General features: G+C 39.4%; 1 protein-coding gene across 9 annotated transcripts in view; it reads left to right on the top strand.

Moving 5' to 3' along the window:
* The window catches only part of CLEC16A (C-type lectin domain containing 16A), a 183,146-nt gene that overhangs the window by 71,394 nt on the left and 91,453 nt on the right, over positions 1-20,299 (top strand). For 8 of the 9 annotated variants that reach the window (XM_075069277.1, XM_075069280.1, XM_032779628.2 and 5 more), the window contains exons 16-18: positions 2,070-2,120; positions 5,099-5,227; positions 13,034-13,154. In XM_075069277.1, the coding sequence (XP_074925378.1) occupies positions 2,070-2,120; positions 5,099-5,227; positions 13,034-13,154 (301 nt within the window). The remainder of the gene's footprint in view (positions 1-2,069; positions 2,121-5,098; positions 5,228-13,033; positions 13,155-20,299) is intronic. The other variant, XM_075069279.1, reaches the window with a different exon arrangement.

The raw sequence follows: 20,299 nt of genomic DNA, 5'->3' as shown, positions 1-20,299 counted from the left end.
TGCTCACCCACCTTGTGTCTCTGTTGCTGTCACGGCAGCTTAACTTTTTCAAGTAAGGGAGGAATTCTGCCTTTTGAAACAGAATCATAATACTGGTTGGTTTTCTTTACTGGAAAAAAAAAATGGGCGTCGCAGATTGCTTATTCTTCATGACTGCACATGTCCGCTCAACTTCGTGCATGTGCACGTGCAGTCCACCAGAGCTGGAGATGGTTTTTCCTTAGTGGTGTCTACTGTGGTGACACATGCATCTTTATTATGCTCATGCTACTGACTGATGATATAAAGGACAGAGCTACCCCTGACCCCTTCAGTTCCTTTAATTGTCAGAGCATGTTGACTTGTTTACTCAAGTCTTCCCCAAATGTCAGTGTTTTTTTCTGTATCTTTATGTATAGTTGTAGTGTGTGTCTGTCTAGGTTTTCTTTCTTTTTCTTGGTTTTCTGGCATTGAGTCCCTCTTAGTGGTTAGATGTTGCCATTCAGTACCAAGCCATGCCTTTGGTCCTCTGGTTTTAAGCCCTATGCTGGTGGCAAGATGTTTCTGTCAGTGAGTGACCCTCGTTCCAGGTGCCTGAAGTGTCTGGGTGAGGGCCACATTCAAGACCCACTGCCAGATCTGTAAAGACTTCAAGCTGCATACAAAAAAAGGACAGGGAGATGAGACTGTGCCATGCTTTTATGGAGGCTGTCTTGCATCCATCTTTGGAGCCTTCCTACTTGGTGCAGGTGCTAAGTACATCCATGTCTGCTGTATGTGCTCCTCCGGGCAGTCTCATTTTACCCCTGAAAGATCATCATCAAAGGTAAGGCACCAATCCCCTTCTCTGGTGCTGAGGAAAAAACACATGAGATCCGGTGGACACCGTTCCTCTAATACTGGAAGATCTGATTCTGGCATGAGATTGAGATCCCTGTTGTCATTTATCCTCAGAGTAGCAGATATGGCAGGTAGACAACACACTCTGGTACCGACCTCTGCTATATCTCTGTAAGAATCATTGACTCTGGCACTGGCTTTTGGGTCGTTGAGGCCAGTTCTTACTGTGGTGCTGACACTTGTGGTGCAGCAACTGCTGGGCCAAGGAAGTGTCTCAGTGCCGACAACACCTGAGACTTGTGCAGCAGCTAGAGTTTTGCTCTGTCTCTTGGTGCTAGATTCTCGGTGCCAGATTCTTCAATCATGCAGGAGGTAGGCCTACTACTGGTTCTTCTCCGTTCTTCTTGTCCATTCCACAACCCACCCCTTTTCCACTCTACATTGGAATGTATGTGGTAAGAAGGAACTGAGGGTGTGTTGGGGAGAGCTCCACCTTTTATACCATTAGCTGGTAACACAAGCATGCAAAAGGTTCACGTGTCATCCTGAGTACTGCTAAGAGAAAAAATCTTCAGCTCTGATGCACTGCTTGTGCACACACATAAAGTGGAATGGACATGTGCAACACATCTTGAAGAAAAACAGTTACAGAACAGGTTAGTAACAATTTTGTCTTAGACATAACTTGCTTGCACTCTACTCACTAAGCTATCAGGTATATGATTGTAGTTTATTACATGGTTCTGCTACTTATTAATGGAACGGAACCTGAAACTTAAACCTCATTGGAGTACATCAGGGACTCTGTCAGCGTTAGGGAGACACATGGTTATTAATGACACTTCTTGCTCAGCAGTGATCTTTGGAATGGCTCATATTTATTCTCAACATCTTAAATATTTTATTTTCTCCCATATTTAAGTGAGATGTTTACAGCATTTCACTTCTTTTGGTGCATTGTAAACAAATAATGAGAGAACTGAAACATTCAATCTGACACTTTAACTTCTAACAATAAATTACTGTCAAATATCCCAAAACAATGAACAGACATGAAATGTTCCTATTTTGGCAAGTTCTTAAAAGTATGTTGAGTGCTGAACAATGATGCAAGATTTCTTTTTACTTTAATTTACTGGTGACTTATGAGAAATGTGTGTAATGAAAAACAAATGGCATCTCAACCATGACCCAGGATCAATAATGTACATGTTTATACATGGAGAAATAATATCTTGGGTTTTTTTAAGGGAGAAGAGGTTTTTCTGGATATGTTTGAAGATGAATACAGGAGTATGACAGTAAGTAATTAGAAAATAGAGGTTAAAATAGAAAACTGATGTAAAACTTCATAAAATACCAAGGATTTTATTTATAGGACTGGAATAATAAAAAAGCATGTGTTTTTTTTGCTCAGAGGAGCATGCCTACATTTATATAGAGCCTTTTTATCTAAAAATTCCACACAAAAAATTCTATAAAAAGCATAGAGATCACTTAATCCCCTGAGAAGTGTAGTATCTGTTTAACAGCATGCCGAAACACTAATCAAGTAGAAAAAAATCCTCTTTACCTCTGAATTATGTAGAGTGTAATAACCCTGGTTACCATCCTAGATCTCAGTTTGGGTAAACACCGCTTCTCTCATGCAATGGGGAATGGAATCTTCCTGACAGCTAACAGCAGGGCCTGGATTTTACATCATATTTGAAAGATGTCACTTCCAGCAGCATAACATCCTGTGTAATAATCTCTTCATGATTTATACCTTCTCAACTCAAGTTTAGACAGTTTTAATTAAAACTGATTTTTCTGAGCAATGATTCTAGTGGCAGTTGACATTGCTATAATCATAATGCTGGCCAGTGAACAGTCCCTGATTTTGCAGAAATTTAATATTTAACCTATAGACATGATGTCTCAAAACAATGTTTGGGTGTCTCTGACCTTGGGTTGTCAGACTGCTAGTGTCACAAATATTTTGTCCTGTTAGATAATATCAGGAGGCACAACAATTAACAATTAAGTCTCATATTAAAGTGTACAACCTACAGTTTGTATATTACAAAAAAAATATTTTAATATTGGGTGGAACCTCGTGAGTCTTCTCAAAGTGGGGAGGTTGGAAATATTCTGAAATGTTTCCTCCAATCTTTGAGTATTATGTAGCTTTCACTGAACGTTGGTGTGGTTCTATTCTGAAAAGTGCCTGAAAAACTAGTGCTGGATGGTTCCATGTGTATTGCCTCTCTACTTGGAACTGAGTCCATTGCTATGAGATGAAAGTTGTTCTCTAGCAGTTCTCCAAATGCATTCTGAGATCTACGAACCAGATTCTTCTCCCACCTTATGCCAACATTAGACTGATGTAAATCTATTAACTTAACTAGAGTTGTTTCTGATTTACATTAGAAGATGAGAAGTCAAGATTCATTCTCTCCTTCAAGCGCAGTCATTGTAACAGAGGCTCTTTAGGTAAAATGAAGTACTCCATGACATCTGTGCATCTCTGTTGCCTTTAACAGTGTTGCACAAAGGTATATGATTTGTTCATAGTGAATAATTCTGTTGAAGCAGGAGGGGTGGAAACCAGCTCGCTCACTGCTGTCTCTGCAGGGCCAAGGAGTAAAAAGTTGTATTTCATCAGCATCAGCAGATCTGAATCAGATGGTGCCATATCTGCATTTTTACTTTTCCAGGGTAGAACCGTACTTTGAAATATTAGCTTAATTTTTGAACTCATTCACCTTTATCAGTAAGAAATCTGATCAACTTTGTTCCTGAATGTGATTTTATCTTTAGGATAGCTCGTTCACCTTATCTCAAAGCTGTTCATTTCTTGTAGTTATGCATTCACAATAGTATTATCATTAATTTAGACTTCCATGTTGTTTGTTCTATCTTAATCTTGCAGATTAATATCCACCAAATTTCTTATTCACTAAAACAGTTTTAACTGAGTTATGCAACATTTTAAATACCTAAGGAATTTCTTCAAAAGGTGTATGATGCTGAGAAGTCTTGTTTCTTTTCTTTTTCTCCTCCTCCCCCAATTAGCAGGCCATGGGGACCTGCATACAGAACCTTTGTTTGTGGCAAACACTAGTTTGAGATTGCAGTGCCTAGATACTTATCTGTTTCAGCTGTTTTATTTTGCAGCATCTGGAGGAACATCATCATAACAAGAGTAGGCTTCAGTTGTCTGCCATCCTACTTTCCCCTTTCCTTTGGAATACCATTTGAAAAAATATGTACTCTGTAGGCAAACTTTAGATTTAAAATGTTAGAAATACGTATTAACATCCTGTTTTATATGCACTGTAATGCTCTTTCCTTTTTTGGGTGCACTGCAGTACATCAATAAATTCATAAGAAGTTTGGGATTTTATTTATTTGGTCCACTTTTAGGGAAAAAAACCAGGCTTTACCTTGATGAGCAAATATTGACATAAAGTATATTTGGCTTAAATTTTATATCTATATCTATTGTGACAAAGTTCCTCCTCTACCTTGGTGGGTCCCGCACTTATTGGCGGATTTGCTCACCTCACTGATCTTCCCATCTGGTGGAACCCATAGTCTGGGTCAACTCCTCCTGTGTCTGATCAGGAGTTGGGAGGTTTCGGAGGAACCCAGGCCCACCCTCTGCTCCTGGTTCCAGCCCACGGCCCTGTGGATTGCAGCTATCTATAATGCCTCCTGTAACAGCTGCATGACAGCGACAACTCCCTGGGCTACTTCCCCATGGACTCCTCCAAACACCTTCTTTATCCTCACCACAGGCCCTTCCTCCTGGTGTCTGATAACGCTTGTACTCCTCAGTCGTCCAGCAGCACACCCTCTCGCTCTCAGTTCCTCGCGCCTCTTGTCCCCAGCCCCTCACATGCGCACCTCACTGATTAACTGGGAGGCTTTTAACTAGTTCCAGCCAGCCCTTGATTAGTTTCAGGTATCCCAATCAATGTAGCTATCTCCACTGCCTTCTAGAAGGATCTTAATTGGTCCCAGGTGTCTTGATTAACCTGGAGCAACTGCCATTTGGTTACCATGGTACCAGGGATTTGTTTAGCCTGGGGCTAACATACCTGTTCCTCACTACTTTACTGTAGCCATCTGGCCTTGCCCCATCACACTATGTGCACACACCATATCAAGAATCCTGAAAATATCATGTATGCTGCTTCTGGGGTTTGTTAGAAGTGGTAAGTTGCATTTGAAAGTGAATTTGCAAACTCTTTTATTGCTGTAATGTATGCTGAGTGTGGAATTATTTTCATAGAGTAAGCCCATGAATGTGGAGTACTTGATGATGGATGCCTCCATTCTGCTCCCACCAACGGGGACACCACTAACTGGTATTGATTTTGTGAAGAGGCTGCCATGTGGAGATGTGGAAAGAACACGAAGAGTGAGTGAGCCTACTTTTCTTAAATCCTTTGGTGAAACGACACTTAAGACTTTTTCCCTAAATAGGCAACTGTCTGCACCTTCCATGGGAAAAATGTTATGTCAACACAGAACATTGATTAAACAGCTAAACTTATGACTTTTATCCATGTAGTAATGAACTCTTAAGGTATTTTTGGCCAATATACTGGAAATTGCATCATAGAATCAAAACTAAAGATGGGAAAAGACCCAGTTAGGTCATCTAGTTCATAGCCCATCCATTACAGAAATGTTTTCTCTACAGTATTTCTTGTATATGGTAACTCTAATTTGTATTTGGGCAATGGAGTTTTCTCTATTTTATTTGGAAAAGGTTCAGAAAAGGGCAACAAAAATTATTAGGGGTCTGAAACGGCTTCCATATGAGGAGCGATTAATAAGAGTGGGACTCTTCAGTTTGGAAAAGAGATGACTAAGGGGGGATATGATAAGTCTATAAAATCATGACTTGTGTGGAGAAAGTAAATAGGGAATTATTTACTCCTCCTAATACGAGAACTAGTGGTCACCAAATGAAATTAAAAGGCAGCAGGTTTAAAACAAACAAAAGGAAATATTTTTTCACACAACACACAGTCCATCTTGCCAGAGGATTGTTGTGAAGACCAAGACTATAACAGGGTTCAAAAAAAGAACTAGATAAGATCATGGAGGATAGGTCCATCAATGGCTATTAGCCAGGATGAGCAGGGTTAGTGTCCCTAGCCTCTGTTTGCCAGAAGCTTGGAATGAGAGACTGTGTAAGTTTTCGTTTCCTGATCTCATGATGTTAACCATACTTGTAGTTTTTAATCCTGTACCAAAGTCAAAAGTTTGCTTCACTGTCTAATTCACCCTTCAGTAGCAGCATGAAGCACCAACCAGAAGCCCCAACCTAGCTCCATTTTTCTAGACGTATAGATGTAGCAAAATACTTTTTCTGCCCCAAAGACATAATCTTAGTTTGGCAAGAAGTAACCATTGGATAAAACAGAACAGAGTCGGGTGGGAGTAGGGGAGAGAGTAATCCAAACATATTTTTTCACAACAGTGCACACCATTTGTAGGTATAAGGTTTTTCCTATTAATGAAGAAGGCTAATTATATTGGTAGCAGTAATTTTAGGTTGCATTTGTTAACATTATCACCTGGCAGTGTTCTGCAGGCATTGTAGTACAAGTAAGTCTTAAGCAGGGATTTAAATGAGGGTAGTGTATTGGGTTCCCAAATTTTAATTGACACAGAGGGTGCTTATTGGAGAAGCAAACAATAAAGGCTGGCATTTTTGACAACAGTGATGGAAAAAACCAACTACCATGTAGTAGTATTAGAGCAGTGATGAGAGGTTAAATTGTGAAGCACCTTGAAGGTAAGGAGAAGCATCATGTATTGGTTGCAGAGGAAAAAGTCAGTTAATTGACTCAACAGGAAATCCTGGCCAGGAAGGTGGTCTTAGCAACATTTTAAATGGGATTGAGGAGATAAGTTTGAGGTAGTCAGGATGTGAGATAAGAGCCTGAGTTAATTTTGGTGCTAAGGACAAGGAAAGACCAGATTTTGAGTGTGTTTTATATAGGAAGAAATAAGAAGATGTTGATACTGCCTTGTGTTTTGAGCATAGAGGGAAGGCTGAATCAGTCAGGAAAGATCTTGGAATCATCATGGAAATATCTCTGAAAACTTCCACTCAATTTACAACAGCAGTCAAAAAGGCTAGCAGTGTGTTAGGAACTATTAGGAGAGGGATAGAAAAATATCATGTCACTATATAAATTGGTGGTGCTCCCACCCTTTGAATACTCTGTCTAATTATGGTTGCCCCATCTCAAAAAGGATATAATGGAATTGGAAAAGTTTCAGACAAGGATAACAAACGATGATCAAGAGTACTGAATGGCTTCCATATGAGAAGAGACCAAAAATATCAGGGTTGTTCAGAAAAGACAACTAAAGGGGGATAGGATGATAGAGGTCTATAAAATCTTGAATGGTGTGGAAAAAACTAATACAGAAGCGTTGCGTTGTTTACTCTTTTGCACAATACCAGAACCAGAGGCACTGAGGAAATTAATAGGCAGCAGATTTAATACAGCCAAGAGGTATCTTTTCACACAACTAACCTGTGAAACTCATTGCCATGGGATGTTGTGATGGCCAAAAGTATAACTGGGGTTAAAAAAGAGCTTGATAAGTTCATAGAGGATAGATCCATCAATGGCTATTAGCCAAGACGGACAGGGACGCAACCCCATGTTCTGGGTGTTCCTAAACGTCTCACTGCCAGAAGCTGGGACTGGACGACGGGGGATGGACCATTCCATAATTGCCCTGTTCTGTACACTTCCCTTGAAACTTTGATATAGGCCACTGTCAGAGACAGGATATTAGGCAAGATGGACTATGATCTGAACCAGTATGGAAGTTCTTAGTTCTTAAATGATTCTTTCCCTTTAAGAATCATAACTGGAAATTTCATTCCCTTTGGTATTTAGAGTGCAGTACTATGCCTGCTGGCCTTGCCACTATAAAATGTGTTCATCCTGGCCACCATGGATGTAAAAGCTCTTTACACTAATATTTCAAACAAGGATGGACTACAAGCTGTCAGGAACTATATCCCTGATGAGGCCAAGGCACACCTGGTGGCTGAGTTGTGTGACTGTCCTCACCCACAACCATTTCAGATTTGGGGACAACTTATACCTTCAAGTCAGCAGCACTGCTATGGGTATCCGCATGGCCCCACGATATGCCAACATTTTTATGGCTGACTCAGAATAACACTTCCTCAGCTCTCGTCCCCTAGTGCCCCTCCTCTGCTTGTGCTACATTTATGACATCTTCATCATATGGACACACGGGAAGGAGGCCCTTGAATTCCACCTGGATTTCAACAATTTTCACCTTGTCATCAACCTCAGCCTGGATAGTCCTCACAAGAGATCCACTTCCTGGACACTACTGTGCAAATAAATGATGGTCACACAAACACTACCCTATACTGGAAATCTGCTGACCGCTATACTTACCTACATGCCTCCAGCTTCCATCCAGAACACATCACATGATCCATTGTCTACAGCCAAGCCCTAAAATACAACCACATTTGCTCCAATCCCTCAGACAGAGACACACACCTACAAGATCTTTATCAAGCATTCTTAAAACCACAATATCCACCTGGGGAAATGAAGAAACAGATTGACAGAGTGAGAGGGGTACCCAGAAGTCACCCACTACAAGACAGACCCAACAAGGAAAATAACAGAATACCACTGTCTATCATGTATAGTCCTCAGCTAAAACCTCTCCAGTACATCATCAGCGATCTACAACCTATCCTGGAAAATGATCCTTCACTCTCACAGACCTTAGGAGGCAGGCCAGTCCTCGCTTACACACAGCCCCCCAACCTCAAGCAAATACTCACCAGCAACTACACACCACACCACAGAAACACTAACCCAGGAACCAATTCCTATAACAAACCCCATTGCCTACTCTGTCCCCATATCTACTCTAGGGACCTCATCAGAGGACTCAACCACATCAGCCACACCATCAGGGGCTCATTCATCTGCACATCTACTAATGTGATTTATGCCATCACATGCCAGCAATGCCCCTCTGCCATGTACGTTGGCAAAACCAGACAGTCTCTATGTAAATGAACACAAATCAGAGATCAGGAATGGTAATATACAAAAGCTAGTAGGCAAACACTTCAATGTCCCTGGACATTCAATAACAGATTTAAAGTAGCCATCTTTCAACAAAAAAACTTCAAAAACAGACTTCAAAGAGAAACTACAGAACTAAAATTCTTTTGCAAACTTAATACCGTTAATTTTAGCTTGAATAGAAACTGGGAGTGGCTGGCTCACTACAAACGCAATTTTCCCTCTTAATTAATGAAAATGTCAATATTATTGGAAGTGGAGCACCCACCCTGACTGAATTGCCCTTGTCAACACTGGTTCTCCAGTTATAAGGTAACTCCCTTCTATTCATGTGCCTCTATATCTACGCCTGTATCTGTAACTTTCACTCCATGCATCTGAAGAAGTGATGTTTTACTCACGAAAGCTTATGCCCAAATAAATCTGTTAGTCCTTAAGGTGCCACCAGACTCCTCATTGTTGTTATGGAGATCAGCACTTTTCTATTTCATAAGTACTTGTGCTTTAGATCTCTTTGCATGTATGTGTAATTGCTGGTGCCTGCTTCTATCTGTGAAGAAAAAGTGAAACAGCAGATATTTCCAAGAATATTATGAATATACTGTTTCTATCATTGCTTATTCATTTAGCTCATAATATGTTATCACAGTAATATAGTTCAGCCAGCTGCACCCTTGTGGGATTATGAGGATAAGTGAGAAATTGCTTTCCATGTTCAAAATGGCTACTGACTTACTGACCATGGTAAGAGGTATTGAGTCTCCTGAAGTACTCAAATGGGAATTGTGAGCCAGGGAGCAGGCAGGCAGGCATCCTTTTAGGCTCCAAGGACATCTAGTGGTCCCGTATGCACCATGCCCTGCAGCAGTTGAGTAGTCCCCCAGATAGGAATGAGTAGAATGCTACTTCCTGTAAACAGCCACACACTAGACTCTCTTCACACGACACTGTTAAGAGATTAATGAAAGAACTAATGAACATTTACTTCCAAGTCAGAGCCAACTCTAAGGGGGGATCTCAAATTAGCATTATGTCAAAGGAGGGATTATGTGACATAGTGCAACATTTTCTTTTTTAACCATTAAATCCAAACAGCCTTAATTATAGCAATCACATGTATTGCAAGAGTAAATGCATTAAAGGCCCACTTGGCTAACCAACCCTTTACTGTCCTTCACGAAGAGAAAATAGTTCTCCATCCTCATCCTAAACTACTTTCCAAAGAGGCAACAGAACTTCATCTCAATAAATCCATTAACTTACCAGTATTTGTTCCCAGACTTCATTCACAGCCAAGTGAGGCAAAACTGCTTACTCTTGATGCAAAAAGGGCATTCGTTTTCTATTCAAATAGGACCAAGGAATTTAGAAAATCACCAAAACACTTTTTTTTTCATTTGGGGATAGTAGTAATAAGGGAAAAGCAATTTATATTGCCATGTTTATCAGAATGGGTTAGGTCTGGTATAGAAAGCTGCAAATAAACATTTGTTCTGCTCTGAGCGGGGTTTAGGTCACACTCCACATAGTATGTCTGTCCTGTCCCAACTGAAGAAATATGCAGTGCTGCATCCTGTGGTTATATTCACATTCCATAAAACACTGTTAACTAGGTCACTGGATCCGTGAAGAAAAAAAGAGGACTCATCTGTAATCAGTTCTTCAAATTGGACTGTGTCCCTGCTCAATTTCCCTCTTCCTCAGAGCCCTAATTACAACTTTGGACCTGAAAAGGCTGTGGGAGCTAACTGAGAGAGCTGGAATGTCATATCCTTTTCATAGCACCACCTTCACTATAGTGGTTGCTCTGAATACCAAATGTGTGGGCGAAGGAGCTGTTGTCCCTGGCAGAAGGAAAAATCTAGAGCAGAAATGTCCAAGAAAGACCTAGATAAATATTTTATCCAAACCAACAAAATCCTTAGCATCTCAAAGTCAAAATGGGAATTTGTTCATAAGCTTGCGATTCCTGTACGAGACTGTTCCTTTAGCTTGAAGCTACATAAGTACGCTATTTCTTACTTTGAAGAGAGTAAAAGCTGTGGGACAGAAGTTGCTGCTTTACTAACATCTTGCTGTACATGTTCCTAGACAGTGTAATGGGAATATGTAGCTTAGAGCAGCTGTTTGTAGCACCTCCCTTTTTGTGACTAGCCATCGCCTGCCTTCCAAGTATGTAGTAATCTCTCATTTGCTGAGTTGTGTGTAGGTCACCGGTAACTACTTGTGAGCTTCTTCATAGTCACCAATCCACAGACACACATTACCTTATTTTGGGCCAATTTGTTCTCCTCTGCTGCATGGCATTTGGTCAGTGGGTGACAAGGAGATCTGAATCACTTGCCCCTGATGATATTTTAAAATATCACCAGTCTACTCTAAGGCTTCTGAATTTCCTCTAAAGCGATGCTTCTGGTGGTGAAAGAAAGTCAAGCATGACACACTTTGTAACTCTTTGTCCCGTGTTCGGTATTGGTTTCTTCCCCTCATTTGATTAGTGTCAGAAAAACGGCTCTTTGCTTTACACTTAGGAAACCTAAAAAAAACAAAACAAAAAAAACCCTTGCCATTCGCTTGATGTGTTACGAATGCATTCTTTAGATTTTCCATTAGGCTATTTCTGATCAAAGTGTGCTGTGTGCTGTCCATAAATAACAGTTAAAATAGGTTCCCCTCGTAAGCATGTATTTATAGCATCCTTGAGCACAGATTCAATAAACGAAGCCATAATGGGGAATGAAGGATGGAGGGTGGTGGTGGTTGTCCAGAACTTTAGGCTGTGCAAACTTTTTACAGATGGCTTTAATTTTCACTGCAGCTCTGGTCTGTCACTGTTTTTAATATTAAATGGTAGCTGCAGAAAAGAGAGTGAAATATAAGCTCTTAATTGGTTTTTCATGTGTATGTTCCTGGAAATACATCCCTCCTGTGTACAGCTGTTTAACAAAAACTTACTCCTACTACCAAATTGAGCACTTGTTTTATATTTTAGGTTTTCAGTTTTTGGAGTGGGTAAAAACAGCACAGGCCTTTCTAATAAAACATTAATTGGTATGTCTATAAAATCATTGAACAAACATTAAAATATATAACAACTTTTATTAAACATTAAGACTTATTAAACTCCATGTAAAAAAATGTGGTGTATTCTTTCTGAAACATAATACAATAAAATAGCAAAATAAGGTAAGTCCATTGTATCTGCTATATAATAAATACATTGTTGTATGCAGTGGTGTTGTAGCTGTGTTGGTCCTACCTTGTCTTTGTAATAAACACATTAAGTACACAACCAATCTGAATGTGATTCACACCAAGTTGTTTCTTGCACATGTGTAAATTCTCCCTCCCCCCCTTCTCTGACCCTGGGGTTAGTGATATTCAGGCTAGTTAGCTGTACAAGCCATGCTTAGGCCTTCTCATTCCAATCACGACAGAGCTTTCATTTTACATTGAAGAATGACACTCCACCCATCAAATCAGCTGTAGTACACTTGAAACCTTCTTTCCCTTCAGTTCCTCTGAAGATGTCAAGCTACCATCTAACATGACACTTGAGTGTGTTGACTGTTCCCTTCCCCTCCTTTCATTCATGTCTCCCCAGCGGTTGTGAGGGTATCATCACTACAATATTCCTGGTCAAAAAGTACTCTAGAGGATTTGGGCCTCCCAAGCGAGAGCCCATAGTACTGCTAACTATACTACTAGTCCTGTCTTTAATTAACAAATAAATGAATAAAAACTCTTCCCCCTTAAACAGAAAGGATAGTTCAAATTGGTCCACATAGTTTAAACTATCACCTGCCTTATGATCAGAGAGGTACACCTTCACTGTGTGTTCTCTGCTGATTTCACAGGATGGAAAAGCCACAGTGTGTAGTTCTGCCCTGTTTGAGTTTTGTTGACAAACTAGCACACTAATGTGCTTTCTCAATTTAAACAGTTGACATACTGCACTACAATATAGTCAGTGATCTTAAACGTAGATGTATTTTTATACAAATCTTTAAGCACTTATTTTATTGTGCGGAGAGAGGGAGAGAGGGAGAAGCATCTTTATCTTTAGTCTAATATGGAATAATTTAACATGTTTTTAATGTCTTTAGGCAATCAGAGTTTTCTTCATGCTCCGTTCACTGTCACTGCATTTGCGAGATGAGCCAGAAACTCAGTTGCCATTGACAAGGGAGGAGGATCTAATAAAAACAGATGATGTTCTTGACCTGAGTAAGTAGCTTCCTCCCTGCCCCCAATTAATAGAAAGTTGCCCATCTCCTTTAAGGAACTGACAAAAAAAAAAAAACAATAGGTATTCTTTGTGTACTTGCATAATGGAGACTGATGTCTTGGTACTAACTTTAGCTTCTGTTAGAAGTCTGCTAGATTGGGAACATGTCCCACCAATGATACATAAAAAGGGAATTAAAATATTAAATTAACAGTTGTACTTCATTTATTTTTCCTTCCTTAAGTCCTTCACTAGAATTTCAGCTACTTGAATACCTGAATAGGCTTTCCTAGTAGAAATACTGTTTATCTTAACTAGCTGGTCCTGAGAGGATGCATTTTGTTCTTATTCTCTTGTGCTTTGGTTTTTCAATTCTGCCGTTCCAAAATGTGCTCAAACAATGTAGAGGGCTAAAGAGTAAATACAACTACATCTGCATTATCCTTCTGGTATCACTCTATCTGTGTCCCTCTTTCTTCATCACATCTCTGTTCTAACATTTAAAGATGGTAGTACGCTGAATTTTTCTCCAATTGAACAGCACATCGACCTATCCCGAGGGGGTTCAAAATCTACAACTGCAGGTCAGTGCAGCATGCCCATGGTACAGTCTCTCAGCCTTAACCGATGCCCGTATAGGAAGTTGAGAGTCAAAGTAGTCTCCATCGGCAATATTGTTAGAATGAGACTTTTGGACTCTATTGAAGAAGCAGAAAACTGGAAGAGAAATAGTATCCATTGTGTGCTCTTCAAAATTAGTTTGTTCTTGTAATTTCTAGTAATTGTTCTAGTAATTTGTGAACTAAACCTTAGGTACCATTATGTAACTTGTTCAAAATGATAAATGGGATAGCTCACTGTGCAATGAGGTTCAATCAAATGTTTTTACTTATATCTGTGCATCTTGGCATATAAGGTTTCTGTATAAATCAAACAACCTGCCACCAGAATGATTCTGGCCTTAAGTCAGAGAAACATGAACTGCAATAAACTTACTCCATGACTAAGATGTTGTATAAGAAAGGGAAATTTACCATGGTATTGGTCTCATTTTTATGGTGTGGGGTATCTTTTCATTAAATAAAATAGCAGAAAGTGTTGGGAAATATAATTTTGAGTTTTCCATCCTAGCATACAAAAAGTATAATAAAAATGCCATGCATTCCATTTACTGTAATAAAGATTAAAAGAATTTAACTATCAATTTTAATTGATTACAGATAGCCAGTTGAGCACTTAACTGACAGTGTGCAGGCAGCTACCTTATTAAGAATTTACAGGCAGTGCATATGAATCTAATATTTAATACAGTGTAGCATGTCATAACTGAAGTAGATTCAAATCTCAGCAAATAAGTGAAGTCTACAGCATGCCATTTAGACAGCGGTAAACTAAGACAAGAGAACTGAAATCACATTTGACACCTTGGGCTCAACACTGTAATGGTACATTTGATTGATTTATTGGTCCTATTTACCACAGCATCTGTTTTTCCTGAGTTAAACACTTTCAGGTTGTTACATTTATTCTCAATGTGACTATCTCATATGTGTTGTAAGGGTATTTTAAAAAGAGAACTTCTTTAGCATAATTGATTTTATTGTGAGGCACAGAAACAAAGACGTGTTAATCACCTGAGTGAAGGAAACTCTTTTTGAACCCACAACATGCCCAGACTTTTTTCATTTAATCCCAGAGTTTGACACCAGCACTGCTATGCAATAGCCATGAGTTGAAAGAGCATTCAGAATAAAAATATACAAATGACATCAAACATTCCACTTCAATTCTTAGTAATATCAACAGTTTATGTAAACTAGACACACTCTACTGGGTTTGTGATACAGGAATTTGTAAAACAAAATGATATGCTTGGTATGTTCATTTGGTTATCAATCTCATTTGAACTAAAATTGAGCAAAGAGCTCCTGGAGAAGTTTCAAGCAACATTGATGATAAAACAACATGACAGACCCGATTTTTTGAAAAGGGGATAGATTCTGTCCCAGTAGTTAACTAAACTGGATTTCTTACTAAACACAGCAAAAATGTACTAGTTTGCATGTTTAGTTTCAGTGGTAGCAACATGGAGGTATAGTATTTTAATAAAAGCTTAAAGATGACAAAAATGCTAATTGTGGGAGAGATCATATAGAGGATGACGCATAGTAAGAAGTGGGTCTTTTTTAACTTGAGGTGTGTATGGTAGTTTTGACTTGGTAAACTAAATTAGTTTACTTTGAAAGGACTAACTTGTACTTTTAATGCAGTCTTCATGGGGTATTCTGACAGAACAGAAAACACTTCATGAAAGTAGTAAGTTTTATACTTATAACAGGTGGCACAACCTACCATACATTCTGATGGAATTTGGAGGTAATTCTGCCAACTGTATGAGTGAATGGAAACTTGCGCTGCATTCGTTTGTCCAGCTGGCATAAGTGGTTTTAGAGGCCATTTCTGTCCATCTCTATTTTTTGAAAAGCCAGATGTACACATTTAAAGCCAATTAAGAGTGCATACATCTTGCCTTTCTTCTTCGCTGCAGCTATTAACATATGACACTAAAAATATCACTGTACAGATTTTGTATCGGTTTTGAGAACAGAGTTAATTATATTTTAACAAAGTATTGCAAAAATCTTGGAATCCATGTAGAAACTACCCAAGGGGATGGATTTTCATTTTTGCAACATGCCCAAAATCTTTTTTCTTTTAAAAAATGTAGTTTTTGTTTCAAAATATAGGGAGCACACAATTAACAGTTGTTAGTTTGACAGGAAAACAGATTCCTCGCTGAATACAGCTGGTTATTCTCCAAGGAATTGACAACATAGAACTAACATAATTTCCTGTGTGTTCCTGGATTACACTTTTGTTCTTCTCTTGGGTCTGTGAAGTGGAATAATGAAAGTTTCCCATTGCAGAAATCAAGTATATAGTTTATAACTAACTCAAATTGCAGTTATGATGTAGCTGTCAATTTTATTTGTGTATTGAAGTAAATCAAATTGCAACATTCTTTTTCACTTTTAAAGTGGGATGATGTAGTTGTTTCCTGCACATTGATTATTTGATTAGTACCTGTCTCCTGCAATTTTTTTGCTTTCAGTAGTGCTCATTGATGTGGTTTAATGTATGTTCCTGTAAACTTTTCCTGTTTTTATAAAATAATCATAATCAAGTTATGGTACAGTACATTAGAATTGTTCTGCTAAAGTAAATGTTGTTTAATATACTTTTCTCATGTTTTCTTATATTCCCAAATCACCACACCCCCAATATTTTTGCTCTTAAACAATTTTAAGAGTTGTAAATTTTCATTAAAATGCCTGATGGAAAAATAAATATTTATTTCTTGGCAATATTAACTATATTTCTATTCTGTTACATTTTATTTATTGATTTATTAAAAAGGTACCTTTTAGAGAATACACTCTATTCAAAAATATAACTAATGTAATTTAATTTGTCAAAGGCACGTTTTTTTTAAAAACTCAAACAAGTCACTTGTTTCTTTGGGAGAGCAGTTATACTGTATTGGGACAGGTAACATAGGATACAAGACTATTTATGAGATTTTTTTGATTTTTTTTACAATGCATGGAAGATTAATCTTCACCTATTGTCTAGGTTTATCTTCTTTGTATCTATGTATCTTCTACATAAATTTCATAGACTTTGAGAGAGCTTTTGATAGCATTCGCAGGAGCAGCCTATGGTGCATTCTGCAGGCGTATGGAATTGCTTTCCATATAACCAACGCCATGAAAAGCTCCTATTTCAACTTTACATGCAGCGTTGGTCACAGTGAGCTCAGTTTTGAAGTAAAAACAGGAGTACGTCAGGGTTGTGTCATGTCTGCAATCCTCTTCAACATTGCCATTGACTGGGTAATGCAGCGTACAACAGAAGACATGCCAAGAGGCATTAAATGGGCACTCTTCTCATCCCTTGAAGACCTGGACTTTGCTGCTGATGTTGCTGTCCTATCACATACCCAACACCATATACAAGAAAAAAACAACTTGACTCAATGAACAGGTGTGTTGTAAACAAGACACGAGAAGTCATTCTTCTGCTCTACTCTGCGCTGGTTAGGCCTCAACTGGAGTATCGTGTCCAGTTCTGCGCACCGCATTTCAAGAAAGATGTGGAGAAACTAGAGAGGGTCCAGAGAAGAGCAACAAGAATGATTAAAGGTCTTGAGAACATGACCTATGAAGGAAGGCTGAAGAACTGGTTTGTTTAGTTTGGAAAAGAGAAGACTGAGAGGACATGATAGCAGTTTTCAGGTATCTAAAAGGGATGTCATCAGGAGGAGGGAGAAAAACTTGTTCACCTAGCCTCTGAGGATAGAACAAAGCAATGGGCTTAAACTGCAGCAAGGAGATTTAGGTTAGACTTAGGAAAAGTTCCTAATGCCAGGTAATTAAACACTGAATAAATTGCCTAGGAGGGTGGAATCTCCGTCTCTGGAGATATTTAAGAGTAGGTTAGATAAATGTCTATCAGGGATGGTCTAGACAGTCTTTGGTCCTGCCATGAGGGCAGGAGACTGGACTCGATGACCTCTCGAGGTCCCTTCCAGTCCTAGAATCTATGAATCTATGCATTCAGCCAGCAAATTGGACTGAAAATAAGACCGATATCATGACCTTTAATATTACTTCACCATTACTAGTACAGATAGAGGATTATGTTCTCACCAATGTAGAAACGTTCACATAGTTGGGCAGCACTATCTGTCAGGATCGTGGAACAAGCCAGGACATCTGGAACAAAATCAGTATAGCCAGGAACACCTTCAGGAGCTTAAATACAATCTGGAAATCATCAAAATACAACACCAAAACCAAACTCAAGACTTATCAGAGCTGCATACTTCAACACTACTTTATAGTGCAGAATGCTGGGGAATGAGAGTATGACATGTCCAAACTGTCTTCATTCCATACAACCTGCCTCAGAAAAATCCTCCATATCTGGCCCAGCACAATCTCAAACCAAGATCTATTGACACAGTGCAGCCAAGAGGATCTGAGCACTATCATTGCCAGGAGGTATTGGAGATGGATAGGTCATGTGCTTTGGATGGAAACTGATTCCATCATCAGAGTAGCAATAAGATGAACACCTGAAGGCAAGCAAAAACGAGGTTGCCCAAAAACAACATGGTGAACTATGGAAGCTGAGCTGAAAAACCTGGGACACAACCATTGAAAGATTTGCCAAAAACAGACAGGAGTGGAGGAGCCTTGTCACTGCCTTAAATGCCAGAGGCATAATAGGAACATCATGATGATGATCTTCTTTGTAAAGATGATACATGTAAAAAGAGTGGGTGCTAGGTAGTGTACAGTATTGCCAAGGCTTGGCGCTCGAAAGTCAGGCATCAGACCCAAAAAATCAGGAGATTGGCTTAATCATGAAAGTGAAAAATGACTTATTTTAATCATTGATGTGAAACCCTCATTCCAGTTAAACGATGTGTGTATTCTCATTCATTCTGTTGGTTTCCATATCTATAGCCCAGAAAGCTCTTTGCTTGTCTCTCCCTAATCTGAAGTGACAAAGCTGCCATTCTATCCTTCCCTTATTATCAGACATCCTTTTCCATCTGCCAGACCCTTCTCTCACAGCATCCTACCTGTCACATTTCCCCTCCTTGCACCATGATAGCCTCCTGTGGACACAATATTCCCTTCACTCCTCCCTCCAAACGTTCTTCTTGCCCTCACTTTTTTTTGCCTGAGTTACATATTGTGAATGAGGGCAGACTGGCTTCCATGCCATTGAGAGCAAAGTGTTAATATCATTGGGGCAACCTAACATCTGCCTGCAAAGTCTGTAATGAAACAGTAGCTTTCTTGGCAAAAGCAGCTTCCGTTTCAGTGAGAAAATGAGAGATGACCATTGTTGGTAAGGGAATTAAAAATAAACCAATCCAATACCAGTTTCTTTATGGAATGATGAGCAGCTTGAAAACAAACATCTAAAATCAGAAGACGTGACATCTTGAGAGTTGGGCATTCAGTAGTAGACACTTACAAAATAATTGTAAGACCCAACAGCTATCTAAAAGATGGCTACAGGTGGCTGGTCATCTGAAACTGAGTAAGCATACTGCCAGAATATGTAAAATCTCTTCCCACACTCTCCATTCAGCAACATGAATGGGAAACACGCCAAGAAACTGCTGCTGTTCTCAAACCATTGGGTAGTCCAAGTAGATCACTTCTATCAAAAAAATCTCTACGTGGATCATTATTCCTGCAATTTCCAGCTCCCTGCTGAACAGTTGGCTGCGTTGAGAAGGGAGACTATTTGACTATTTACACAGTTAAGTTCTGCACAGTCTCAGATTTATTGCCCTAAGTCACTTTCAAATTGGACTAAGGAAGGGATAATTGTAATTGGTTACCGTTGGCACCTCTGAGGCCATCTTGCCCCTTCCTGCTTGCTCCAATGAAACAAGTTCCATTTTTATCCCTTGAACCAACTAAGCGTCTGTTAAGATACACCAATCGAAGACTGGGGAGCCCACCTCAGTCAAGTCCAGACACAAGCTCTTTGGTTGCTCCAGGAAGTTTCACTTCACATAAACATGCTAGTGCTCTGAGCTATTCATTGGGCCTGCGAGATGTTTGTCCACCATAGAGAACCAGGTGGTACAAGTTCTTATAGACAAAACCGCTGCCATGTTCTCTCAGAAGAAGCAGGAAGGTGAAAAATTGCCTCAACCGTGCCAAGAGTCTATTCTCCTGTGGAATTTATGCATTTATCAGCATTTCCCTGAAGGACTGCATTTCACACTTTCAGATTCCCTCATAGACCAGCACAAGTGGTCAGTCATGAATGATGATGTTCTCCAGATTTTCCACTGCTGCGGGGTACTCAGTAATAGACTTGTTTGTGACCAACCTGAACAGCAAATGCACCAAGATGTTGCTCCAAGGCAAGCTGCAGTCTGGACTCCATCACAGATGCCTTTCTTTTTGCATGGTCCAATCATCTTCTCTATGCATTTCTTCCAGTTCCTCTGATTCTGAGGGTACTTCCGAAGCTGAAGTGAGACAAAGCATCATTAATATTTATTGCACCCAGCATGGCCAAGACTATATTGATTCACAGATCTGCATCA

Source organism: Chelonoidis abingdonii, chromosome 9, assembly GCF_003597395.2.
Source record: "Chelonoidis abingdonii isolate Lonesome George chromosome 9, CheloAbing_2.0, whole genome shotgun sequence".
NCBI lineage: Eukaryota > Metazoa > Chordata > Testudines > Testudinidae > Chelonoidis > Chelonoidis abingdonii.
This window is presented reverse-complemented; position numbering and strand designations above follow the sequence as displayed.